Genomic DNA, 26,817 nt, shown 5'->3' on the forward strand with positions numbered 1-26,817 from the left:
ACAGAGTGGCCCAGGACAGGCAGTGCTTGGCAGTGACCCAGGGCCAGCCGTCCGCAAGTGCCCCTGAAGGCTCTGTGGGGACTCAGAAATCCTGACACATTGGACAAAGGCCATTTTCCCCACACTGACACGGGTTTTCCACTTGCCAGGAGTAAGTGGCTAGCATGAAGTGCTAAAAATAACTTGCTATATTTAGCTGTGCTTTACAAATCTCTTGTGAAGGAATTGACTGGATGTTTCACACTGTCACACATTTACCTCTCCCTTCATTGACTGAGCTGTTCATAAGCTGCTGCTTCCCTTACACAGCCAGTGCAGCCCAGGCTCCAGGCATTAGAGCAGGGCTGTACTCCCAGTAAAAGGACATTTCTCAGTATCTCTCCCTGACCTTTTGCTCTGCTAGTTGGTTACCTGCCCTCTGGACCATCACCTCCACTCACAGTTTCTGTTTCCTGTCCTAAACTTCAATCTTCAATCTTCAATCCCCCTCCCACTCTCCACAGTTTCTGTTTCCTGTCCTAAACTTCAATCTTTTATTCTCATAAATTCTTCTCCTTGCCAAGCCAGCCTTGTGGGAAGTGCCCAAACGAGCTTGACAGGCTTATTTTCTTATTTACTGTTAAATTAAATACCCAAGGACCCAGACAGCAAGGGTTCACACTCATCACATAATTCTCACGCCTGCTTTATCTCCCTTATTGCCTGAAGGAAACCGGCTCTGCAGAACCTGCCATGCTTCAGATGAGCTGGCAAAGGTTATGAGGCTACACCTCGAAGCTCAAGGCAGTTAAACACACAGAGGGGCTCTTTCCTGGATGCCTGGAGCACAAGGAGATCATGGGTCTCCTCACCCATAGCTTGGGAGTTTGGCAACATATCAGCCCAAAACCCCAACCAAAACACAAAGCAACCAAGCAAGACTGGAAGGACAACAAAGTTTTGGGGCATATTGGTCTGTTTTGGAGAAAACTGGGAGGGAGTGATGTGGGATACAGCTTCTGGGATAAGGATGCACTCTCACCTTCCCTTGGATTAAATTATCCTGCATCTTCTTCCCAAGACCTCCACAGTGACAGATCCATTCATCAGGAAGAGAATCATGCAGCAGATGATGCCTTCAGAATTTCAAAGAAAAACACAGAGCACAGCATTCTCCCAGTGACACTCACTGGCTTGTACTGGTTTCCCAGAGAGCAGCACTTCAGGCTGTATGTTTAATATTTTTATAAGGGACAGTGTGCTGGATGAATTTTTTTTCAATGATTTTTGCTTCTGCAACACAAGGGCAGCACAGGACGCTGCAGCACAGCCTCCTGCCTGGCCCAGCTCAGCCAGGGCACTGCTGCTCTTACCACAGCAGCAAAAACTCCTGCTGGCATCAGCACTTCCCTTAGTGCTCCTCAGGATGAGCCATGGGTGAAACTGCACTTTGGAAGCCTGAGCTTCTCAGAGATTAGTTTTTTCCCCTTTGTCATTTTGCTGGCCTTTCAAATCAACCTTGCAGCCCTGCAAAGCTGGAGGAGTTGCTTCAGCAAAACTGGGAAGAGACACAGGGCAGCCAGCCCAGAACACGTGGCCAACTGAAATGGAAGTTAAGAAAAGATGAGCTGCCTTAGAAATCAGCAAAAGTGCAGTAAGAAATAATGCAACTGTTTTTTAAACAAACGCTGCTGGGGTTGCAGAGGCAGAGGAGAGTCACAAAAGAACAACAGTGTCACAGTTGTTTGGTTCACCACAGACCAAGCCCAACCACGGGGCTGGTGCTGCCACACCTGCAGGAATTTCAGACGAGCTGGTGTCCCAATCGAGTGTCAGCACAGCAGGGGATTGCTCAGCACTGCCCTGGGGCACAGTGAACCCGGGTGTAGGAGGGACAGCCACACCTGGGGGACAGCGCCCGGCTCTGTGGACTGGTGCAGCTGCTGGAAGTGGTGGCAGCTCCTGATCTGGGCAGTCAGCAGCTCCCAAACCCCGCAGGGGAGGCTCCAAGGGTGGCAGCACTCTCAGCTTTCCTGAGGACTTCCAACACAGAGGCTGCTGGGTGCAGCAGGGATGGCCAGGTGAGTGCTGGGTGGGGATGGTGCTGCCAGGTGAGCCCCGGGGATGGCATGGCAGCACCGGGTGACACTTTGGGGCTGGAAGCCAAGCAGGCAGCCAGCTGGAAGCAGGGTGAGGCTGGCAGGTGGCTCTGGCTGCTGCACCTATTTATACACCTGATGTGGGACATCACTCTCTCATAGAAGGCAGTCACCACCTTCAGAATGCCAGCCTGGGGACAGGTCCTCAGGCTGGGGAATGAAGAACAGGCTCTTTGAAATATAAAAATAAAAATACACGAAGCTGAGCCATGGAAAACAAATGGATTTTGCCCTCCCTTGGGAGGAGTGAGCTGTCAGGGAGGGGCAGCAGCCGCTTTCCCAGGGCATCAGAGGAGCAGCAGGGATCCCTGCAGTGCTCCAGGCTGTCACTATGATATTTTCTGAAAAATCCCTCTGCCAGGATTTTTCTCTTGAGAAGCTGAGAAGCTTCAGAAGAAAAGAAAAACAATAATTATCTGCTGCTCTGGAATGCAACAGGTGCATCTTTGATCGGTTTATGTTGGTTGTTTCTAATTAATGGCAAATCACAGTTAGCTGGCTCAGACTCTCTGAGAGTCACGAGCTTTTGTTATTCATTTTATTCTATTCTTTTCTATTCCATTCTATTCTTCTATTCTATTCTTTCTATTTTTCTAGCTTTCTAGTGAAATCCTTTCTTCTATTCTTTTAGTATAGTTTTAATATATAATTTTAATATGCATATAACTTAATATATATAATTTTAATATAATACATAGTTTTAATATATAATTTTCTTAATATATATTAATATATATCATAAAATAATAAATCAGCCTTTTGAAACATGGAGTCAACGTCTCTTCCCTCGTCCTGGGACCCCTGTGAGCACAGCCACACCAGCCAGAGCCCCAGCTCCCCGAGCAGGCTCCTGGCACGGAGCTCTGGCGTGAGCAGCAGAGAGGGTGTGCTCCAAATCCGCGGCTCCCCGCTGCACAGGCAGGACGGACACGGGGAAAACAAACATGAAAACAACGGACTCTTATCCGGGGCAGAGCACGAGCAATCCCCACGGAGACGTCTCATGATCCGCATCTCCCTGCAGCCCCCCTTCGCGGGCAGGGCAGGCTCCGGCGGGCGCTCGCTCGCTCCAAGCCCCGATGATTTCAGAGTTTCCCTCGATAAGGGCGCAGCGGGGCTGGGCAAGGGCCAGCTGAGTCACACAGCACAGCCAGGGAGGGAAAAATCCCTGAGCCACCAGGGCGGCTCAGCAGCGAATCGGGGCGGGGAGGGACGCGCATCCCTCCGGATCCAGGCTGGGAATGGGCATCCCTCCGGATCCAGGCTGGGAATGGGCATCCTCCGGATCCAGGCTGGGGAACGTGCATCCCTCTGGATCCAGGCTGGGGAATGTGCATCCCTCCGGATCCAGGCTGGGAATGTGCATCCCTCCGGATCCAGGCTGGGAATGGGCATCCTCCGGATCCAGGCTGGGAATGCTCATCCCTCCGGATCCAGGCTGGGAATGTGCATCCCTCTGGATCCAGGCTGGGAATGCACATCCCTCCGGATCCAGGCTGGGAATGCTCATCCCTCTGGATCCAGGCTGGGGAATGCTCATCCCTCCGGATCCAGGCTGGGAATGCGCATCCCTCCGGATCCAGGCTGGGAATGCACATCCCTCCGGATCCAGGCTGGGAATGTGCATCCCTCTGGATCCAGGCTGGGAATGATGCCAGCCTGTCCTGCAGCAGCTGGCACCTCCTGGGAGGCTCCTTGGCACTGTCAACCTGACCAACCCTGGGGCAGCCTGACCTGCACACTTAGGGGGGCTTTGCCAAGAGCTACCCCCACTCTGGGCACTTTGCAAGGACTTGGGGGTCTGGATTTCCACATCAAAGGGTCCCCCCCAATGCTCTGCAAGTCACCAGTTCATCCTTGAAGTGTCCACAAGTGTCCCTTGTCCATCCTCACAGCTACAAGGTTTAGTAACATTAAAAAATCTATTCTTGTTTTAAACATCCCCAGGCTCTTCAAAATCAGGCTTGGCTGAGGGAACAGGCTAACAAGGAGTGAGATCAGACTGAGAGAGCAACTGACTTCTGGGCTGCACTTATATTTATAGACTTTATCTCAGGCTATTCTGCTGCTCTTATCATCACTTGAACAACTCATGACTGCACGTTCACCTGCACGGAGAATTCGGTGACAGGAAAGGACAAGGGGCACAGAGACTGTGTTTGAATGTGCCCCAGGAGAAAACAGCCTGGCCTGGGATCACTGCTCCCATGCAGCAGCTGTGAGACACAACACAGGCCAGTGTGGACAATGCACAGAACAGAAACAACAAGGTTCCAGAAGCTTTCTGATTCACATGTGTCAGAACCTCAGACAGAAGCTTTATGTGTTTGGAAGACTCATTTAATGCTGAGTAAGGAAAAATAACTGCTGCCTCCTGAACTTCTCCAGCAGTTCCAAAGCTGCTGCATTTTGGTGCTCAGTACCTGTAAATAGTGCTGATTGCTCACCAGAGTTTTTTTCTATGAGCCCACAGTTCTCCAAACCTCTGTGTTCCTGCCAGGCAGTGCCTCACAGCCCCCACAGCAGCACCTGCCCCTCTGTCCCTGGAGAATGGCCCAAGCTGGCACTGCAGGCTCTCCCTGCAGCCCAGATCCATGGCTGGGCAGCCAGGGATCAGTGCCAGAGCCACGTTGTGTGGGCAGGAGGATGCAGCATGGCCAGGATGTGCCACAGGTGTCTGGCAGAACAGAGCGGACACAGCACTGTCACCCCACAGGACAGAAAAGCCTGGGGGCAAGCATGGGATGTCACATCTGTAGTTATCAGTGTGCCACCAACAGCATTAGGAATAAAATATTCCAACAATACCTCAAGCAAAAAGCCAGAAAAGCTGAGTCCTCATACAGTGACTCAAGAGGAAACTCTTAGGTCAGCAGCAGGGCTGCTGTGAGCCGTGGGCTGTGAGACACACAGAACATGGATAACACCCACATCCTCCCAGGGAAGGAGCCAGAAAAGCCAGTAGAAGATGGATGGAGCAGAAAAGCTCCCTGCATGCTCATGTGCAGCACAAGAAAAAAATATCCTTAAACACATGAAAACGATTTTGCCTCTTGTCCTGGCCCCTTGTGCTGCTGTAGGCAGGCGAGTCCTTGGGAAGCATATCTGGGCTGGAAAAAGCCATCACAACATATTGCACATTGGTTGGTGTAAGCTGGGCCAAGGCTGGTCCAGAGCCCTCCCACCAGCCCCTGAGCTGGCAGGGACAGGGCTGCCTTGGTGCTGCTGCCAGCCACCCCTGTCCTGGGCTTCCTGAAACAAACCAAGCCCTGGGTACATTTGGGCATGGATGGAGCAGCTGGAACCAGCAGGGGCCAGGGGGGAGGCTCAGGAGCTCAGGACTGCAGCAGGGAGGGGAGGGAGCAAGGGACAAGGAGCCAGGCCTGGGAACATCATGGCACAGCCACGGGCAAAGCAAACCCAGCCTGCCCAGCCAGAGCTGCTCCAGGGGGAGCAAACCCCAGCAAACACCTCCCTGAGCCCCAGAACACGGGCTGGGATCTGCCTCACAGCTGGATCTGGTAGAGCCTGTGCTGGCCCCTCATTGCTCCTGCCTGCACTGAGGATCAGCTCTGGCGCTGGGGGTGAGTTGGCTTTTGGGAGGGTTTTTGTTCTTTTGCTGCTATTGTGTTTTAGTGTCTGGTTAAAGCCTGTCTGGTTTTGATTTGCACCAAGTGGGGCCCTGGTCCTGTGCTCAGAGCTGGGAGCTCAGGAACAGGAGCTGCTCCATCAGCAGCTGTTGGCTGCAGAGGTGCCCTGTGCCCAGCTGAGCTGAGGGTGCCTGCAGGGTGCAGAGGCTCCCAGGGAGAGCTGGGCTCTGGCTATGGGTGTGATTTAAAACAGAGCTGGGAAGTCAGGAGACAATTTTACAATTTACCAGCAAGTTACTGGTGCCCTTACTGACTGAAATCCCCAGTGGGGATGAGGAAGACCAGCAAGGAGCCAAGAAGAGATCACATTATTGCTGGAGGAGAGTGATGTGTTTTCCAGCAAGTCATTTTCCCCCTGCTCCTCACTGCCTCATGGCTGAGCTGTCTTTGTGGGACAGGACATTGTCACTGCAGCTGTGCCTCCCAGCAAAGCTGATGCTTGCCTGGAGAGCTGCAGCCTCTCCTGGTGTGGGACAAACTCCTTCCTCTTCCCCATTTGCTAGAGGAGCTTTAGGGCTGTTTGGACACAGTTCCCAGGATCTGGCTGTGCCATGCTGCAGGAACAGATTCCATTGCCCCACAGCCTTCCCATGAAGCAGGACATGGGGCTCTGGGGAACTGGGCAGACAGGCCACTCTGGGTGGCTTCAATCCCATTAAAATAACCTGTTCCAATGCTTCAACCCCATTAAAATAACATGTTCCAATGCTTCAACCCCATTAAAATAACCTGTTCCAATGCCATGCTGCTTCCCACACACCACAGCATCAAACCCCCAGGCATCACTTCCAACAAGAGCACAGAAACCTGTCCAGAACAGGTCTGCCATGCTGGGGGACACCAGAGCTCCCTGAGGGGACACGCCAGTTCCCACACACAGCACAGCAGGACCTGCAGGGGTGATGGTGATGATGATGATGATGATGATGATGATGATGGAGGGACCTTTTCTGGGTGTCCAAGGAACCCCATTCAAGGGGAAAAGCTCACACAGTCCCTGCACATTCCTTTGTCACTTTATCCTTCAGGATGAAGTGCTCACAGTACCTGGGGAGGCTGGGAAGTGCCAGTACAGTCCCAGGCACTCTGCAGAGCTCCAGGCTGGACAGAAATCAAGTGCAAAACCACATACACAACATTTGCATGAGAGCTCACAGCTCTTCAAGCTTCAAAGGACAATTTTCACCATCACAGCACTCACAGGTACTAATGAGAAAAGTCTCCATCTGACATTTCTCCAACTCCATTTGATATTTAATTGGGAGAGAAGATCAAAGACCAGGGGAAATAGGTGGTTTTGCATTATCATACACACAGCTGAGCACAGTGAGCAGGAGAGATTAAAGAAACCCACACTGAAGCACAGAAATAAATGCTGTAAAGCAGCCATTCTTACAGCCACAGTGATGCCATGGAGCCACAACTTCTGACACCCTAGAGCCCTGAGCAAGGCTCCTCTGTCCCACCAGTGCTGGGCATGGACAAGAGCTGAATCCCCAGTGCCCACCGCAGGCCCTGATCCTGGCCAGCCCAAGGGGATGGGACAGACACCTCCCAGAACCTCTCCCTGCCAGACCAGGGACAGGCCATGGTGTCTCAGCACTGCCAGGACAACGTGTGGGACCAGCACTTGGCACTGCCAGTGACTCTCCATAGTGCTGGCACAGAAAACAAGGGATGCAGCCAACTTTACACCAAAATAATTTCCATTTCTGACTAAAAGCATTATTTTCTATCATTGGCTTTCACACCCAAGAATGTTACAAATGAACAACATTATTCTCTGCTTTAGTCAGTTTAATTCCCCACTTGGCAATACTGAATACTTTGTCCCCTTGTGGTGTCCTGTGTATTTGGGACTACTCAGCTGCTGGGGGGGGGTGTCAATACCACACTCAAAGGCAGCACTGTTGGGGCTGTGGCTGCAGGATGACCCTCCCCAGGACATGGTGGGCTGCAGGCCCCTGTTAGAACTCCACCCCTGGAATTTTATTTGTTCCAGCTGGTGACACATCAGTTGGATGGAGGGAATGGAACCAGTTTCCCTTAATCCATGGAAGGCCAAATGAATTTAAAGCCCCCTAAAGAGCTCCCCTCATTCAGGTAACCTGGCCTTGGACACTTCCAGGGATGGGGCAGCTACAGCTTCTGTAGGTAACCTCTGCCAGGGCCTCTCCACCCTCACAGGGAAGAATTTCTCCCCATTATCCCATCTAACTCTGCTCTCTGTCAGTGTGAAGCCATTCCCCATTGTCCTGTCACTCCATCCCTTGTCCAGAGTCCCTCCCCACCTTTCTTGCAGGCCCCTTCAGGTACTTCACCCTCTCTCCTCATTGGATCTCACTCTCCTGATGATACCACCACCACTTTAGCATCCCAGCAGCTGAGGGCACCTCCTCCCCACCCTGTCAGGGGGCACAGAGGGGCTGTCAGCCGTGGCTGTGCCACTGGACATTGGGATCTGCCAGCTGGCCCTGGTGAGGCCATGCCCAGTGAGTACCCCAAGTTCCCACCCACAGCTCCACACGGGTAGGATTCAGAGATATATCTATTTTTTGTAAGTTATTTGTTGACAAAACACAGGGAGCTGATGGAAGCCCAGGCAAGACTGGCCCCAGCACCTCCCTGGCAGCTTGCTGGATCAGCTACAAAAACATCCCACAGCATTTCAGGCAAGAAATCCTCATCCCTGGGGGTTCTCAGTGCTGTCTGGGTGTGCTCTGCTTTCTTCTGCTTCTGCCCTTCCTCCCTGGCCAGTCTCCCTGGGCCGGGTCTGCTGACCCAGCGAAATCCCTCACATCCCTGTGCACTACAAACACTGAAAAGGGAAATGGTTTTGAACAAAGTGATGAAGAAAAGCATTTCCATTAGCAAGCGGGTTTGTTTTAATCCCTCTGCCCTCTGATTTCCATTTTGTTGGGGGTTTTTCTTTGCCCTGGACTGTGCAGAGATTTGAGTTTTTGTACTCACGTTACGTCTCACAGCCCTGTGACGTCAGCAGTTTCAGTCACACCAGCTTTTGTTTCTGCTGCTTCCAGATGGGCAAACACGGGCTATTCCAGCCACAGCCTCGATAACAAGGAAGCTCTGAATTATTCTGAACAAAAGGGCAGCAGCTAAACCTATTAACACCAACTGAAACCAACCAGCTGGCAGGAAAACCGTGTGTGACCAGCGTGGATTGTCTGTGTCCCTGCACTGCCCCCATGGATGCTCTGCTGGCCTGGATTCTACTGCATGGATAACAGCAGAGAACCATGGAATCATCTGGATTGGAAAATTTAAGATCGTGGACTCCAGGGAGACGACACAGGGAAGGTGGGTACGAAGGTGGATCCACAGCTGTGGGGAGGGAAAACAAATCCAAGCAGTCAGAAGGACAGTGTCAAACACGTGGGACTCGGCGGTTTCAGGTGACACAACCTGGCCCAGGTGCTCTGCTGATCTGTCAGCACTTCTGAACAGGCGACTCCCGCAAAGTCAACACTGAGATCGACATTTCATTGGGAAAAACGCTCACCGCGATTTGAAGGATGACAGAACGCCGACAACAATGGGAGGATTTCCAGCAGGGCCCCTCTCCGTCTCACGGGGGTCCCGCAGGGTGTCGGGATGGCCGGGGACGGACGCGCCCCGTTCCCCCCGCACCCGGGAGATGCGGAGTAACGGAGCAGCTTCCCCGAGCGGGGACCACCGGCCCCAAACCAGCGCATCCATGCTGCCAAGGCTCGGCCGGTGTCAGCCCAGCGGCACGGGGGATCCGGCCCGGCCCGGCCCTGCCTGGGGACAGCAGCGGTGGCCCCGGGGGTGGCACTGCGGGGACAGGGACACGCCGGGGGTGGCGGCTGCCACCCGGAGAAGGGCAGCCCTGCCCGGAGCAATGCAAGGCACGGCCCCAAAGCGGCTCCAGCCGGGACATCCCGAGCCCTGCCCAGGGAACGGGGCACCCCGAGCCCTGCCCCGACCCCCGCCCCTCCCGCTCACCGCGGATGGCGGCGATGAGCGCGTTGCCGTCCTTGATCACCTCCTTGATGAACTTGTTGGTCCGCTCCAGCTCCTGCTCGTAGCACTTGAGGCGCTCTCGGAAGTCGGGGCTGTCCAGGTAGCAGTCGCTGAACTCCAGCGGCGGGTGCCCCATGGCCGCGGCTCGGCCCGGCTCCGCCGCGCTGCGCCTACCGAGCGCTGCCGCTGCCGCCGCCCCGGGCGCCCCGCGCCGCCGGCATCCCGCGGGCCCGCCCCGCCCGCCGGCCCCGCCCGCCGCTCCCCGCCCGCTCCCGCTGCCGCGCCTCGCCCGAGCGACCCCCGCCCGCCCGCCCGCCCGCTGAGCTTCCGGCCGCGCCGCTGCCGCCGGGAGGTGTAGTCCGGGATGAGCCGCCCAGGGCCGCCGCCCGCCCGCCGGCCCGGCCCGGTTCGGTTCAGTTCGGTTCGGCGGCTCCGCTCTGCTCCGCGGAGCCCGATCCGGGCCGGGCGCTGCCACCGCCCCCCGGCCGCTCCCAGCGCGCCCCCTGCCGGCGGGGCGGGGGCGGCGCCGCCCGCACGCGTTGCCATGGACGCCCCGGCGGCGGCGCGTGACGCGACGGCGCGCGGTGATGACGTCGAAGTAGCCTCCACGTCGCCCGGGCGGCCAAGATGGCGGCCGCGGAGGGGAGCGGGGCCGGGGAGACCCTGGTGAGGGCGGCCGGGGGGAGCCAGGGGGAGTCGGGGAGAACCGGGGAGAACCGGGGAGAACCGGGGAGGCAGGACTGCGGGCGAGCCGGGGACGTTCGGGCCTCCCTCTGTCCGTGAGCAGGGCCGGGCAGCCGGTCAGGTGCCGGGCAAAGGCGCAGCGGGGTCTGGAGGCCCGGGCGGGCGGCGGCTCATCCGAAGGGCGGGGACGGGGGCGAGGAAGACGACAGGGAAAGAAGACAGGAAAGGGGACAGGGTGGGCGCAGGGCCGGGGGCTGCCGGTCTCCTCCGTGCCCTCCGTGCCCCGCCTGCCCAGCGCCTCCCGCAGAACCGGTCGGGCCGTGCCCTGTTTGCCTTCGCCTCCGGGCACCCCGGAGCTTTGCTCGCCCGCAGGCAGGGAGGGCTTCAACCCCGTTAAACTGGTCCCTGAGCAGCCTCGGTGTGTGCCCGGGCTGGGGGTGTCCGTGTTAATGTTAAATGTTAATGTTAATCTTAAATGCGGGTACTCGGGGGTGGTGCTGCTGTGCAGCCCTCAGGCATCACCTCCCTTAAAACACCGCTTTTTACTTATTTCAGTTACTGCCGGAACAGAGCACAGAGGGTGGACTCTGGGAGTGGCAGGGGACAGGCTCACACACACCTGCTCAGCTCTTCTGTCACTGCTCACATCAGGCAGCGACAGCCTGGCCCTGCTGCAGAACCTTTTCTTTGTTGTATCCCTGAATTCTGAGCAGCGCTGTCCATCCCCAACCCATCTGCAGTGCACACGAGCATGTTTGCGTTTGTTCCTAAAGGTTTGTGCCCATTCAGTTCCCAGGTCTGGCAGATGTGTCCATATCCCAGGACATTCCAGTGGAAGGGGAGATCACTGTCCCTGTGGGATCTCACTCTCCTGATGAGGATTTCTCCACGCTGGATGAACCAGTCAAGGACACAATTGTGAGTCTGAGCCCGTGGCTGGGGTAAAACTCAGGTTTTCTGGTGGTTTTGGCAGCTGTTTGGCAGCTGAACTCAAAACATAAAACAAATTCCTGTGGGTCAAAAAGTGTCTGAATTGTGTTCCAAAGTTTCTCTGTGATCCTGAAATCAATGTGAGGGCAGAGACCTCAGTGGGAACTTGTGAGAAACTCTACCGACTGAAGATGTTTTTTATTTATTCTCTTTTTCTAGAGGAGCAAGCAAGTTGTTGGTTATATTCTGGTGCTATTAAAAAGTACAGTATTGTGGTTGCTGAAGAAAAGGATGTGATGCTGTGGTTGTTAAGGAGTGCAGGAAAAGCAGTCATTGTTTGCTGCAGAGGGTGCTACAGAACTTGTTGGATCGGATCCTTTCCTGATTTGAACATGAACATTCATGTTCCTTTACTTGTGTCTCTTTGCTTTAGCTGGGAGCTGTAATTTTTGTGAGGGGATAAATGAAAGTGTTTTTATGTTTGTTTCAGATGAGGGACCTGAAGGCCGTTGGGAAGAAGTTTGTCCATGTCATGTATCCCAGGAAGAGCAGTGCCCTCCTCAGGGACTGTACGTGCTGGGGCCCTTCCAACCTGCAGGGGATGGGGATTCAGGGGGGCTGAACACCCTGAGCAGCAGAGCTGGCAGCTGGGGTGTCACTAGGGCTCTGGGGCAGGGTGGCCTGGGCCACGATGGGTGCAACTGGGAGCTGCAGCAGCTGCTGGGTCTTGAGTGGATTTTATTATAGATCATGGGGTAAGATGCTGAATAAGAGAATTGTAAAGCAGAGAGATGTGGCAAATGGCACCTTGGGAGTTGGGCAAGGGGCTCTGCCACTCCCAGGAGAGTGTAACTGAGATGGTTCTGTGTCTTTTGTGATGTGTTTTCCCTCTCCCTGCAGGGGATCTGTGGGGCCCATTGGTGCTGTGTGTCTCCCTGGCTCTGTGAGTATTCTGGGGGAAATTTGGGGTTTTGTAGCCTGGTGCATGAGGGAAATGAGATGTTAAAAATTACTAATTAATGTGTTAAGATCAATTTCATCTGATCCCTCTCTGTCTTGTGCAAGCACTGCTTGGTTGGGTTCTCTGATAAAATGTGTTTGTGACGCTTCAAGCCCATTAGTACCTCCTGTCCCTAAATTTAGGATTTAGGGATGAACTCTTCCTGGTCCCCTGGCCTAGGAATGGTTTTACTGAAGGTGTCTCAAGTTGTCCTGATTCAGCTGTATGCCTGCATCCTGTAGTTATTCCAGGGTTTCTCTGAGGCTGGCTTGTTCAATCACACACTACTCTGCTGCCTTGAGAGGTACCAAAACTTTGGTACCTTAATTTCCATCTCAGAAGGGAATCAAGCCTGTTGTCCATGGCTTGATTCCCTTCTGAATGCTTTCACAGCCCTAAAACAGGGAAACAAATGGACTGAAATCACTTCAGTTGAGCCACAACCATTTTCCTTTCCTGTGCAAAACTGAGGATATGATGAAAATATAAAATGGATGACAAACTATGGGGCCTGCAGCATAACTGGGATCAGTGCTGGGGCTCCTGCTCTGGCACCTGCTCCAGTCTGGGAAAACTCATCTGTCTGTTCCCCAGTGCAGCTGTTTTTCCCTCTTCCCCACTCCAGGATGCTGCAGGGTGGCTCTGCAGACAGCAAGGATGACGGGGGGCCTCAGTTTGCCGAGGTCTTTGTCATCATCTGGTTCGGGGCCGTTGTCATCACGCTCAACTCGAAGCTCCTGGGAGGCACCATGTGAGTGTGGGTTTGTTCTGTAGAGCTTCACTCACTCCAGTGCACGGAGCTCTGCCCTGCCTGGCCTCACTGCTGTTTCCCTTTTGCTGTCTCCCTGTGCAGCTCCTTCTTCCAGAGCCTGTGTGTGCTGGGTTACTGCGTGATGCCGCTGACCGTGGCCATGCTGGTGTGCAGGCTGGTGCTGCTGGCGGGCGCGGGCACCGTCAGCTTCATCATCCGCCTCATCGTGGTGGGGGCCATGTTCGCCTGGTCCACCCTGGGTGAGTCCTCCCTGGGCCTGGGCAGCTTGATCCCTGTGCATTCCCTCGGGTAGAACCAAGGGTGCTCTAGTCTGAGGTAGCCCTGGGCTGTTGAAGGGCTGTAGAAATAGTTCTTCCAATCTGAAGCTGGAGGGCTGTAGAAATAGTTCTTCCAATCCTTAAGCTGGCAGAGGTTCAGCCTCTGTCTCTGCTCCTGGTGATTTCCATGGTCATATGCAAATTGCCTTGGGCGGCACGATGATGATTTAGTATTAAATTCTGTGAGACTGTTTGGTGGTTTATTCTATGATTAAGTTAGAAATACTATTAGAAAATGCTGATTTTGTAGAGATGCATTTGCACGATTTCTCCTGTTCTTTATCTGTAAGTCTGGCTCTCATTGTACAGTGTTAATCAGCATTTATGGCCAGGCTGGTTGGGGCTTGGGGCTTGGGCTGGTGGAAGGTGTCCCTGCCTGTGGCAGGAGGTGGAACTGGATATCCCTTCCAAGTCAAACCATGCTGTGATTCCATAATTCTATGACCTCTCATTCTGTACGACAGAGGAAGTTGCACTTGGTGATTACAGCCCATTGCTTTGAGCAGTGGTTTTATTTTCAGCACAAGTGCAGTGCAGATCCCGGCTGTGAGGGGGCTGTGACGCTTGTGCTGCTCCTGCTTCACAGGTTTTGTGTCTCTGCAGCATCCACGGCGTTCCTGGCAGACAGCCAGCCCCCCAACCGCAAGGCCCTGGTCGTGTACCCCATCTTCCTCTTCTACTTCGTCATCAGCTGGATGATCCTGACCTTCACCCCGCAGTGAGCACCATCCCAAGGGACTGCTACACTGACTGGACTTTCTCATGGACGCTGCAGTGAATCCTTGGCTTTATCTCTTTCTAATTTATATATAGGGATACTGTAAAAAGGCAGGTTGTGGGATAAAGCCAGAGGACTGCAAAAGTGCTCATTTGTGTGTCACTCTTTGTGAAAGATGCTGAGGTCCAGCTGCTGAGGGGTTTATTTAGCCCTGTTCTGTACTGGTGTTAAATAAACAATGCCCACTGGGACAGGGATTGTTCCATCTGAGGAGAGAGTGGGAAATCCTGGATTTTCAAGCTGCTGGGAGATGAAGTTTTTGCACAACTTGGCAGATTTCCTGCCCGTGCTTGGATTCTCACTGAAGATAAAAATGCCTTATCAAACCATAGAACTTCACTGCAATGATGTGTGGAGAGGAAAGAGATGTGTCTGACTCCTTTTCATTCCCTTCTAGAGTGGTGGGATGTGCACCCAGGCATTGTGGGACTGGGGCTTTCCCTGGAAAGGAGAGTTCAGTCAAAACTCAGTTTTGCAGGGAATTGGAGCTGGTGGCAGGGAGTTGCTTTTGCCTATATCCAGATTTTGTGTGTGTCCATCCTTTCATGTGGCAGGAAAGAAGGTTCCAGCTTGGTGCCTTCAGCACTGCCTCTGTGAGGGGACTGTGGGCTCACTGCAAGCTGCAGACCTGTGACCAGAGGGAACAAAGCTCAGAGTCCTGCAGAAATGCTGAGACTGCTTTGTAGCAAAGTCTGGGCTCTCACCCTGCATTTGGGAAGTGAAAATTCCTTGGGAAGTACCATGAATGTGTATCTATGATAAAAACAAGGGGTTCTGTGCAGAAAGTTGAGGTTTTGCTGCACAGGCTGTTTGAGTCATAAAAACCATACCAGGGCTTGGGCCCCAAAGTGTTAAAACAGCTTGAAGGAAGGAAAGTAAATGGTACTAGAGGTGTTGGTTGCTCTGAAGCAGGATGTGAATTCTGCTCTCACCTGCCTCTGTGGGACTGCTCCTTTGGTTGTTCATGGGGACAGCAAAGAAATGCGTGCAAATGTGCATTTTTGTTCCCTTGTACTTCCCAGGAGATATCAGACACTGTTCTGTGGGTTGTTTTGTGGGGTTTTAATTTTGCTTAATACTTTAATAAAAGGGAGGGGGCTCCACCAGTCACTGCAGGTTCATTGTGTACCTCTCCTGGGTACAGTGTGCAAGAGTCAGGTGCATTTTGGCACAGACATTGGGAGCTGGGACTTACTTTGGAAACTACAGAAATGATTCCTGTTGTCTGTTGTTCTCATTCAGCAATCCATGAAATATCTGGGGTGAAAAAGCTGCTGTAAAATGTCCTTTTCCTTACATTTGTGCAGACAGACTGAAACTGAGGTCTGTGGGTTCTGCTGAGGTGTGAATGTGCCTAATTTCTACTTCTGTGTGCAAGAGCAGTCTGTGCTGTAAACACTGGCAGTGGGTGGGAGTTGGGATGGAAATTGCTGAATTTCAGATTAAAAGTGCATTTTTGCATTAGTGGATAATGAGCTGCTGTGTGTGACAGGGCCTGGCTGTGGCACCAAGGGGCTGGAGGAGAGCCGTGGTGGTTGGCAGACATGGGAACCATGGAAAGGGGAATTTTTAAGCTTCCATTAAATTATTGCTGGTATGGAATGTGGTTTTTCTTTTAAGTGTGCAGTTTTTTGTTCAATTAAATATGAGTTCAGCTTTTTGAAGCTGAAAAGAAATATTCAAGGGAAATGGATGGTAAAGCTGTTGATGGCTATGGTGGGATTCCTTGAGCCAAATCTTTCTGTCCTACAAGAATTTAACCACACTTTCAAAGAAATCCTTGGATTCTCTCTGGGTCTTTGACTTGAGCTGCTGTTCTATCTCAAGGATAATTGGAGTAGCATTTAATTGATCCAGTAATATTTTGAAATTTTTTACATTTCTTCAGAAAGTCAAAAAGCCCAAACTGGGGTTTGTTCCTCAGCCACCCTGGAGGTCCTGCAGAGCCCCTGCTGTGACAGAACCACATGGGCACGTTAAACTCAACCAAACCATTTTGGTTCAGGGAAGCAAAATGCCTCGAGCTTGTTTGATATTTGCAGATGCTGGAATTAATGCAGCTGGTTGATTAATGCAGCACTTGAAAGTGCTGGTGTCACCTGTGAGTGATCCCTGAATGTCCCTCATCCTGTCCAGCACATCCCTCCCAAGGGCCCTGCAGGGGACTGATCCCTGTCACAACAGAGGTTTCATTTGTGCTGGAAATGTCTGTGGTAAGAACTGTTGTGCTTTCCAAGGGGAAAGGCTTTTCCTTCTTGTTTAAAGCTGCTGGGGATGGGTGACAAGGAGCAGCAGCTGTGTTGCCTATAATGGGGTGTTTGAACTGCTCTGCACAGAAATGGCTGATTTCCAATGCACAAACCAGGCTTTCTTTCCTACCAGGATTTTTTAATACTGTTTATCAGCAGAAGTTGTTATATATGTTTAATTTTGATCTATTTAATACCAATAAAAAGGAAAATAAATTTTTTTGTTTTAACTTGAAAAATTCAAACAGGCTGAAAGTCACATGGGCACTGTGAGGTGTGGATGGATGGAAGCTCTGTGCTGTCTGTACCTATGGCACCTGGCCTGGCTGGGGCAGGAGGGGGAAGCTCCCCAGTCCCTACCCTCGTGTCCCCTGTCCCCACACAGAGAGCAGGACACGTGTGCCACTCGTGCCAGAGCCCCCGAGGCTGAGCCAGGACATGGCCCTGGCCAGGATGGGATCCTGCTGGTGCTCACACCCTGCTCAGGGAAGGAGCAGTGGTGCTGCTGTACCCCAAAATCGGGGTTCCACTGGCTTCAGGGCTGGGAGGTCTCAACAGCCACCCAGGGGACCTGGGTGTACCTCAGTGGTGCTGGCCAGGGACCACCGGGGACAGTTGGTAGGAGGGGACCTGATGGGTCAGTAGATATTAAGGCCCATCCCTGACTGGCTAATGAACCAATGGCAATTAAACCCATCCCTGAGCCACAGCAGGGTTTGAGGCAGTGGCCAGGGTTTGTCCACGCTCTTGCTGACAATGAGGACATCCATGACACCATCCTGGCCAGGAAGCCACACTCCGAGCTGGTGGCAGCAGGGACACCTTGTGCCGAGCGCGGGCTGCGGGGCTGGGGACAGGCACCGTGGGCCAGCGGTCACCAGAGGGCGGCAGGACCGCGCTGTCCCTGGCAGCTTTCTGCGGCTTGGTTGCCACCTCCAAGGGACAACCGTGGCTCCCGGGAGCTCCGGGGAGCGCAGCTCGGTGCCGCAGCCAGGACCGGGCTGGCGGGCAGCCCCGGCAGGTGAGCACCAGCCACCAGCCCGGTGGTGCCTCACCTGGCCCCGCTGCAGGGTTTCTGCCTGCTCAGTGATGGGCAAGAAAACACTTCAATTCAACAAGCAGTGGTTTTGTGTGTGTGTGTGTTTGTTTGTTTGTTTTAAAGACAATTTACCAATCCTGGAAATGTCCCTGTTCCACTGAAAAGAGGTGTTCCCAAGTGCAGCTCTGGGCTTTGTAGTTACACTTTGTTTAGATAAAGCTCAAATTTAGCATCTTTCTCCCCCAAGTGAATCTTTTAAGGCAAATATTCTGCATGCTGAATTGTACCCTAGAGCAAACAAATGGGGCAGGTGACAGTGGAAGGACGGATTTTCACAGTAAAATCAGGAAGTATTACCCACTGAGTGCTGCTGTTGACAGCTGGGACTGTGAGCCTGATTCCCGACCTTTGGCTTTGTTGGCAGGGCAAGCAGGTGACATGGCTGCACGAGCTGGAAGGCAGGCTGGAGGCTGCTGAATCTCCACACTGCAGGTACTGAATGCAAGGGCAGTGCCGGGGGGATGGGACAGGCTGTGTCCAGCACGGAGGGTTCCTCAGTGGAGATGTCAGGGGAGCGTCACCGAGGGCAGATGTGACAGCCCAGCATGGGGGCAGCTGCTGGGACAGACACAAGGGTCACTGCATTGCTCTGCTGTCACTTTGTCTGGGGCAATGCCTGTGCTGGGGGGCTCAGGGTCTCTGGGAGACAAGAGTGAAGGTTTGCTCTATTTATTCTGAGTCCTAGTTGGAATAAACACCAATAATAAGTACACTTCCTGATGCAGGAAGGACAGGTTTGGTGTTTCTGCCCCAGTTACTCTCTCTGAACCTTGTCCCCTCTGCCCACGTTTCAGGGAGGGGAACAGGGCAAGTTTTCTTGAGTGCCACAGCTTTCCCCATGCCTGGTGCCTTGTCATATCTGTGCTCTGAGCCCTCTGTGTGTGAGCAGCTGCTGCTCATGCTGATGGTGGAAGCAAGGGAGCATTGTCAGAGTCTTGGGGACAGTGGGCACGTGGGCAGGCAGGGTCCTCCCACCTGGAACTCTGTTCTTCCCAGCTATGCCCAGGTGGGAGGAGATGGAGTGATTCTCTGCCTCAGCCAAACTTCCCCAGCCTGTGCAGCTCCTCCCAGGAGCCTGGCACACACCTCAGACAGCCTGAAATCCATCCCAACGAGCCCCCTCCAAACCCCCTCTCTTCCCCCAGTGCTGCATTGCCAGCAGTGAAAAGGGCATGAGGGAAAGCACACCTTCCTCTGAAAGTATAGGCGGAATCTGGTATTTTAAGAGAGAAATGAAGAGTACAAACCCAGCTGGTCGAGTTGTAACTGTGGGTCTGCATGCTCTGGTGAGGAGAGCATGGAGGTTCCTGGAGTGAGGGCCATAACACCCCTTTCTAATCAAATGAAATCGAAAGGAAAATGAGGAAAAGCAAAATAAATGTAGTCTCCTGTGTGGCTCTTGCTAATGAGTTTTGGTTTTGCCTTGCCAGCTCTGCCAGTGGTGGTGAGGGTTCCACCCACGGACGATGGAGCCAAGGAGCACTGGGCACCAAGCAAAGCCACCAGTGTCCCCAGGCCAGCAGGATGAGCCCCTGACCCCATGCTCTTCCTCATCAGCTGAAGATGAGGAAGCTGTCTATGGCTTCCTCTGTCCAAGGAGCAGCAAGTGCAATGCTGAGGATGTGCCTGGTTGTGAGCTGATCCCTGACAAATCCTCGCTCTTCCTTTGGGGATCTTTTCCCAGGAAAGGCAGGAGGCAGCAATCAAGATTTATCAGCCCCCTGCAGGGACCTGCAGGGCACAGCAGGGATGCTACAGGCCACAATAAATTTTTCGGCAGCAGTGAAGTGTTGGCCTTTGGTGAACATTCCCAGACAAAGCCTGGGCACACGCTCAGGCACAATGAAACAGAGCAGGTGGGGCTGCTCAGGGCAGACCTGGGGAGAGCCCACATCGCCCTGGATTGCAAGGAAGATGAGATTAATGCCTTCCCTGTGTCTCCTGGGGAAGTGAAGACACGTCCTGGACATCTGGTAAGTGTTCCACATGGTGGCTGTGGGTGCCTGTTCCCTGTGCCCCATTCCCTGCTCCCTAGAGCTGCCCAGCTGGTCCTGAGGTTGGGATGCTCTGGCAGACACAGATGCTTTGTCTTCTCTTTTCCTCTAAACTCCTGCTTTAAGCTGGTGATGTGCAGTTCAAATCCACTGTGTTAAGTTGCCTTTGTATCCTTTAACAGTTGGTCTTACTACCCTGAGGAGTTTCTGCCTAAATGGGAGCTGGATTTCTGTTCATCCTGGGGTTGTGGCCAAGGAGAGCAGGGAGTGTGCCAGGGGTTCAGGGCAGAATATGTTCCCCCAAGGCCCTGCAGGGAGGAAAAGCCTCCCTGGCCAGGGGAACTGGCACTGGCTGTTTTCCTCTATGTTTGGTCTGGGCACTGTGGGCTTTTCTCTCAGCTCCTCCTGTGCCTGTGGGCCCAGAGGCTCCTGGCTGGGCTCCCTCACTGCAGTGTCTGTGCTCCTTGGGCAGCCTATTTGTCTGTCAGGTCCCAATGACATCTCTGTACCCCTCTGAGTGCCTGTGCTTACAAGAAACTCATGTGAGCATAGTGCCCCTCAAGACATCTGGTCCTGGTTATTTGGGCTGCAGAGAGCTCCAGGCTCCAAAGCCCTGGACCAGAGCAGATGTGGGGCCAGTGGAGCCATTGGAACAGCCTTGTTCCCATGGTGTTCTCCTTCCCCATCCCTATCTCTGTTCTTGTGCTTCCCACAGCTGCTGCAAGGCAGGAGCCTGATAAGCTCATTGATATCAACAGGAGAAAGGCAAAGGGTGAATTTCAGAGCTCAGCAAGAACTGCTGGAATTCACCAGGATTGTTTTCTGGTTCTTTTCAAGTCTTTTTCTTGTGTTTTGTGTCACTGTCTCAGGATCATAAACAGAACATGCAATTATTTATCCTGGGCACTGATTTAAATCCTTCCTCTCCCCATAACTCAGCCCTCCCTTAGCAAAACCCACGGGGCTGAGGTCTGGGCTGGGGCTGCTGCCTCTTCTTTCTCAGGGCTTTGGAATTCTTCCCAGCAGCAGGAACAGGAGCCTGAGACAGCCCAGCACAGGGTGTGGGGACAGCCTGCTCTGCACCCTGCCTGCAGCCAGGATCTGTCCCCAAAAAACCTCTTCTACCTCTTGGTTCCCTTTGGGGTGGCTGCAGCTCAGCCCTGTGGCACGGGGCTGAGAGCAGGATCTCTCTCCAGGACCAGCCTGGCAGCCCCTGCGGCCACAGGGGGCGAAAGGAATTCACTGTCACATAATGGGGCTTTGTGTGTGTGAGGGTTGGCATAAAGGGTTTTCTGAGGCTGCCTCAGAGCCTTTCCTGGCGTCCCCAAAGAAGCCTGGCAGTGGCACGTGGCTCCTGTCCAGCCTGGAAATATCCTGGGGTGTGGTGCCCGGGGGCATGGGATGGGCATGGGATGGGCACTTGGTGTCCCTGAGCATGGAATGTCTCTCCTTGTCCATGCCTGAAGGAAAGCTCATCCTTGGGCAGTGGTTTTGACTGAACAGGTGTCAAGGAAGATGTGCCTGATGCTGTTTGCTGTAAATCCTGCTCTGATGCTCCTTTCAGAGAGGAGCACCACGTCTCTGCCAGCCCCCACTGCTGCTGCCTGCCTGTGCTCTGAGCCTCCTCAGCTCTGCTCTTGGACTGCTCACAAGACCAGCCTGGCTCTGGTGGGGTTTGACAGCAACCCCAGGCTCTGAGGGCACCTGGGGAGGGTCTCCTACCACTGGGCTCTGCACTGTGGTGGATCCAGGCAGTGGGTCATGGTGGCAATCCTCTGGACACCCCAGAGTGCTGCAGTGTGACAAACTGGGCACTGGTGGGATTGCAAAAACCCCTGGGTCTGTCACCTCCATGCTCCCACCTGCTCTGGGGCTGCATGCTTGGAGATCAGGGGATTTGATTTTGATTGTTGGCACCCAGGAGCTGTGGAGTCCCCCATCCTGTGCCCCAGTCCTGATGCCATGTCCCCAGCTCTGCCCAAGAAGCTGCACTGGACAGGGTTTACCTCTGGATTTGGGTGTGGGAAAGTTGGTACATGAATGGCCCAACCCTCCACGAGTGAGGGGAGATGTGAATTCATGCCAGAAATTCAGCTTGCAGACACCTGCCCTTGAGGGAGCCAGCACAGCACCTGACAAGATTCCTCTGTCCTGGGAGTTAATCCCAACCCTTGGCCAGAATTAGGGCTGGGATCCTCCCCAGACAGCAGCTGTCACCAGAACTATGTGCAAAAATACCCAAGGAGCTCAGTTTATTAAATGGCATTTCATGGTGCCAGCCAGAGGAGGAGATGTCCCTGTCACCTGTGGTTGTTTTTTAGCTGCTGAGTGTGCTGTGAGTGGCAGGTACCAGGGCTGAGTGTGAGTGTGAGTGCACACTTGTGCTGCCAGCCCTCTCCGTGCCACCACGGGAGCCTCTCTGCCCCAGCTAATAATAAGAGCTGCTGCAATTCCTCGGGCTGCTCTGGTGCCTGCCTTGCGGGCAGGGGATTAATGTCCCAGGATTAATGTCCCAGCCAGGCTCCAGCAGCTCAGTGCTATTCCCAGGGGTAGGAAAAACTGCCTGGTGAGCATTCTGCTTATGTCCCCTTTTGTACTTCAAAATGCAGCCTGATTTATATTTCTTGTTTCCACAAAGGCATCTTGAAGAGAACTAGAGAGCAGTAGCAACAGTTTTTGCTGGAGTTCTGTCCTGCATGGGAGTTTCTGTAAACACACCCAGATAGTAACTCTTGGGTGCTTGAATACAAATGGAGTTAAAATTGAATGGGAATATGGTTCTCAAAAAATCTGTTTCCTTCTATATTGCTTGTGTTTATTAGTAATTTGTGTATCTTGTCTACAGTATCTCAAAAATGTCACCATTTCAGTTATGCTCTTTTAAGTGCATTTAAATAGCCCCCAGGCCCCTATTGAGCTTCCCAATCTTTCTGGCTCTGGGAATTGGGGCAGGAACACCCCCCAGCTGGTGCAGCAGAAATTCCCCAGAACTGTCCTGGACTGTTTTTTTTTTTAGTAAAACTGGGAGGTTCTGCCAGTCTGTGAGGATTAGTCAGCTGCAAAGTTTGTTTGGTTTTGTGTATGTGCTAAATCAGTTGGTGTTTGTGAATTCTCTCACTGGTGTTTGCAAACTGGGCATCCTGTGTGGGGAAATGCACAGAGCCGTCTGTGCCAGGACCCTCTGGGGACAGGGAGTACAGGAGGCTTCCTGCAGCCCTTGGCTTGTCTCTGGGAGTCCAGTGCACATGTGGGCTAAGCAAAAGTATCACTGGCTTTGGAAGGTGACACTTCAGCAGGACACCAGTGCTGGGAGAGGGGACATCCCCCTGTGCTGCCCCAGCCCTCGGGAAGGGCATTCTGAGGGGATGCCATGGGCCTGGCTGGCTGCTCCATCCCTGTGGGATGGGGGATTGATGCCTTTGGCCCCGGGAGGCTCTCCAGGGTACTGCCCTGCTCACCCGAGCGTTTCCTTCTGCCACAGGAGCTGCACGTGGGGATTAAGTAATTGCCTAATTGCCCGTCCCAGAGAGAAGCTTTCCCTCAGGGCTGGAGCTCCGCTGCAGCCTGTGGTTTGTGTGGCAATCCCCGTGTGTCCTGAACCCTCCCAGTTGTCCATGCCCAGCACATCCCACCCCTGAGCCACTGGAGACCGGAGCACATCAGGATTATTTTAAATGAGGAGCTTTTTAATGGAGAAGCAGCAGTGGCAAGTGGGGCAGGGGGCTCACAGGTGGTGTGGGGCAGCTGTGGGACTGCTGGGAGCTGGGCAGTGTGCTCTGCTGCCCTTGGCCATCTCTCAGCTGCCTTCTTGTGCTCTACTCGTGGTGGTGCCTCTTTGGTGGCATCAGAGACATTTGTCCTCTTGGGCTGGAGCTGGGCACGGAGCTCTGAGCAGGGCTGGCCCCACAGTGCAGCCCCAGCCCTGGGGAGCTGTGGGATGCCATGGGGTGCCATAGGGTTCTGTGTGCTGGCACTTCCCCGGCACAGCCCTCGCTCGGGGGCACACTGAGGTGTTCGGTCCTGTCCTTGCCCTCTCTGCCTCCCCACTTGTGCTCCTGGGGGCTGCAGTTCCCCGTGTTCTCCCTCCCCCGTCCCTGTCTCACCGCCCTCATGGTGTCACAGCCCCAGCACCGCCAGCACCCGCCCCGTGTCCGGCCTCGGGAGAAGAAAAGGGTCCCTGTTCCCGCTGTGCTAATGGGGAAACGCCAGCTCGGCAGGAGCTGCGCCCTTCCAGCCTCGGGAAATGCCTGTGCCCGGTGGAAAGTGGAAAATCCCCGAAAATCCCCGTGTGCCGCGGGCTCGGGGCTGGGCCGGCCCGGGGGAGGCCCCGCTCACAGCCCGCGGTGCCAGTGCGGCCTCTGTGGCTGCGGGGACCCGGCCTGGGCTGGCTCTGATCCTGGGTGACAGCCGCCACAGCAACAGCTCATCGGCACTCAGAAATAGCCCTGGACACGGGATCCTCCTTCCAGGGAATGATCTGCTGTGGGAAGAGGCTGTACCTGCCCTCCAAAATTCCGGCCCTGTCCCGTGACTTTTGGAGAAGGCAAGATGTGTGTGGCGGTGCTGGGGCTGGTTGGTGACATCCTGGTGTCCTGGGCACTGTGGACAGCTCTTAGAGAATGTCTACAGGGTGACATTCTCCTTAGAATCAGCTTCTTAAAATTAACTCAATTTTAAAATGGGTTCTCATGAGGGTCTGAGGAGGATAGTGACACACACACACACGCACACACACATATTTATTTATAGAATGAATGGATATTGCTTTTGCTTGTCCTGTAAGCTCGTCTGCACAGTGGGTACATCAGGAATTTTGGGACGAGCCAAATGCAGCAATAGGGTCAGTCCCCTGTCCACTCAGCAGAAATACGCATTTGGTGTGCACAGCTCCTGCCACTTCCCCATGGGTCCAGTCCCAGGAGCTATTCCTGCCGAGGATAGTGTCCTGGCATGCTGAGGAAGGATCCAAGATGTAGCATTACTGGGATGCTTTTGGGATGACCGGGTAGGAAGAAGCTACACAAGCATGCAGAAACCGCTGTGGTTTGTCTCCCAGGCCTGGGAAGGAGACAGCTTGCTTCTATTTGTGCTAGCTCGGCTTTTTTAGCTTCTGGAGGAAGTGGGAGAAGGACCCGATGCTGCTGGAGCCAGCAGGGGCAATTCTCTGGGTCCTGGCAGGGTTATGGCTGAAGCAGCAGGGCCTGTCCTGCTCCAGAACAATGCACGGTGCTGAAGGGTTAGTCCCTGGTGGGAACAGGAGCCCAGTGCCACCAAGCCTGGCAGTGCCTGCCTCTCTGAAGGGACAGTCCCTCCTGTGACAGCTGCCTTCAGCCTCACCCAGGCCCAGATGTCCCAGAGCCTGTGGAATCATTGAAGAGTCTCCTTGGACTCCTTGGAATGATGATGGCAGAGCCTTTCACAGGACCCTGTGCTGGCAGTGCCCTTCCATGTCCTGGCCACGGTGCTGTTACCCTGGCAGCCTCAGCCCCAGGACAGCAGTGCTCAGAGAGCTGGATGGGGATGTCTGGCAGTGAGCAGTGCCCCAGCTGCCTTCATCCCTGCAGGGGACTATTTGCAAGTCCTTTGCAGCTCTTGAGGCAGTGGTGGGTGAGTTACTGAGGGTGGGCAGCAGCACTGGGCTTTAAATCCCGTGGGGAAAATCCCTGCTAGGAGAGGTGACCCTGGTGGGCAGCGTGCCACAGAGGTGATACTGTCTGCCCAGCCCTGGGATTTTGAGGGAGGAGAAAAGAGATTGGTGTAAAAAGCTTGTGCTGCCTTGGTGTCCCCAGCCCTGCTGGGGACATTAGTGGCCCAGTTACACCAGCAATGCAGGGGACAGGGTGAGGAGCTGCAGCTGGTGCCAAGGCTGGGAGCGGTGCCAGAGCCCGCTGAGGAATGAGTGAGGGGGAGATGGAAGGAGGCAGCTGGAGCTGGCGCCGGGACTGCTGCTGCTTGTGAGCTCCATGGCTGCTGGGGCCATGGCAGGGCTGTGCCAGTGCCACCAGGGCACTGCTGCCAGTCCAGGGCCCTGGTGCTGCTCGGGCCTGCTGGATGCTGGATGCTGGCAGTGCCTCACGCCGTCCTCTCCAGGCAGGTACACCTGACATGGTTATGCCGTGGCCTTCCTGCTTTTTGTGCTTGCCTTGTCTCCCTTATCCTCATGCTTTGGGGCCCCACACCCCGTCCTGGCCTGCCCTGACACGTGGCACTGGACACAGCTGCCACAGGCACCAGCTGCTGGGGGTTGGGTACAGACGTGTCACATCCTGAGCAGAACCATTGTGCTCTGGCTCGTGTTCCTCCTGCAGGTCCTGTCAGAGTGGAGCTGACACCAACCCGAGATGGGCAGCAGGCAGGAACAATCCCACTGGAGAGCCTGATGCCAGTCCAGGGTGGGTGACAGCCACCAAGGGTCCTTGGGAGCAGGGCCAAGCCCAGGCATCACTGTGGACCTGCTTGCTCTTGCTCCCTCTGAACTGCTGACACAAATCACCAGTTTGTGGGGTGTTCTTGTGTGCCTGCAGGAAGAATCCTGGCCCGGAGGGCTGCGAGTAGGGGGCTGGCACAAATGTTTGTGACTTGATCTGTTATTGTGGCACTTGTGATGATGTTTGCAGAAGGCAGATAAGGAGCTGTGAATAGCTGCAGTGAAGGGCTCAGATATATTTGATGGCTGGGAGGGTTCCCCTGTGTTGTTTGCCCCCAGCAGGATGGCCCTGGGTGATGCTGCTCTGCTGTGCCCGTGGCTCAGCAGCACCTGAGCACCCAGGGATGGCACCACGGCTGGGTACACCTTGTGCCTGCAGAGGAGAGCGCCAGGAGCTGCCAGCCAGCTCGGGCAGGACCGGAGAGACAATCTGAACCGTCCAGAGTTTGGGTTTCTAACGTCCTACATGTGCCTTTGACAACCCAAACCCCTCTTCTCCCGCTCTGGAGTGCCGGTCACCCCTCGCCCCTTCCCACTGCCTGGGAATGGGCGCAGCTCGGGTGCGTTCCAGGCAGGAAGGAAAGCCTGGAGCTGTTTAAAACTCGCAATCTTCAGGGAATTTCAATGGCGTCCAAGCCCGTTCCCAACCAACTGAATAACGGTGCAGGGTTTGAATGCTGGCCCGCCTCCGCCGCCGCCGGCCGCTCCTCCCTCGGCGCCGCCCGCACCGGGCTCTGCCGGCTCCGCCGCCGCCGCGCTGCCATGGGGGTGCCGCGG

General features: G+C 54.3%; 2 protein-coding genes across 3 annotated transcripts in view; one reads left to right on the plus strand and one right to left on the minus strand.

Moving 5' to 3' along the window:
* OPHN1 (oligophrenin 1) overlaps nt 1–9,969 on the minus strand; it is a 52,365-nt gene extending 42,396 nt beyond the window's left edge. For both annotated transcript variants that reach the window (XM_066559816.1, XM_066559815.1), the window contains exon 1: nt 9,773–9,969. In XM_066559816.1, coding sequence (XP_066415913.1) covers nt 9,773–9,926 — 154 coding nt within the window. In that variant the 5' untranslated portion in view covers nt 9,927–9,969. The remainder of the gene's footprint in view (nt 1–9,772) is intronic.
* A 419-nt stretch (nt 9,970–10,388) lies between these two features.
* On the plus strand, nt 10,389–16,736 carry YIPF6 (Yip1 domain family member 6). The gene is made up of 7 exons (XM_066559817.1): nt 10,389–10,456; nt 11,264–11,392; nt 11,895–11,973; nt 12,305–12,347; nt 13,030–13,155; nt 13,258–13,415; nt 14,097–16,736. The coding sequence occupies exons 1-7, from the start codon at nt 10,418–10,420 to the stop codon at nt 14,213–14,215; spliced, it is 693 nt and encodes a 230-aa protein (XP_066415914.1). The 5' UTR covers nt 10,389–10,417; the 3' UTR covers nt 14,216–16,736.
* The last annotated feature ends 10,081 nt before the right edge of the window (nt 16,737–26,817 follow it).

Source organism: Molothrus aeneus, chromosome 14 (genome assembly GCF_037042795.1).
Source record: "Molothrus aeneus isolate 106 chromosome 14, BPBGC_Maene_1.0, whole genome shotgun sequence".
NCBI classification, from domain to species: Eukaryota; Metazoa; Chordata; class Aves; order Passeriformes; family Icteridae; genus Molothrus; species Molothrus aeneus.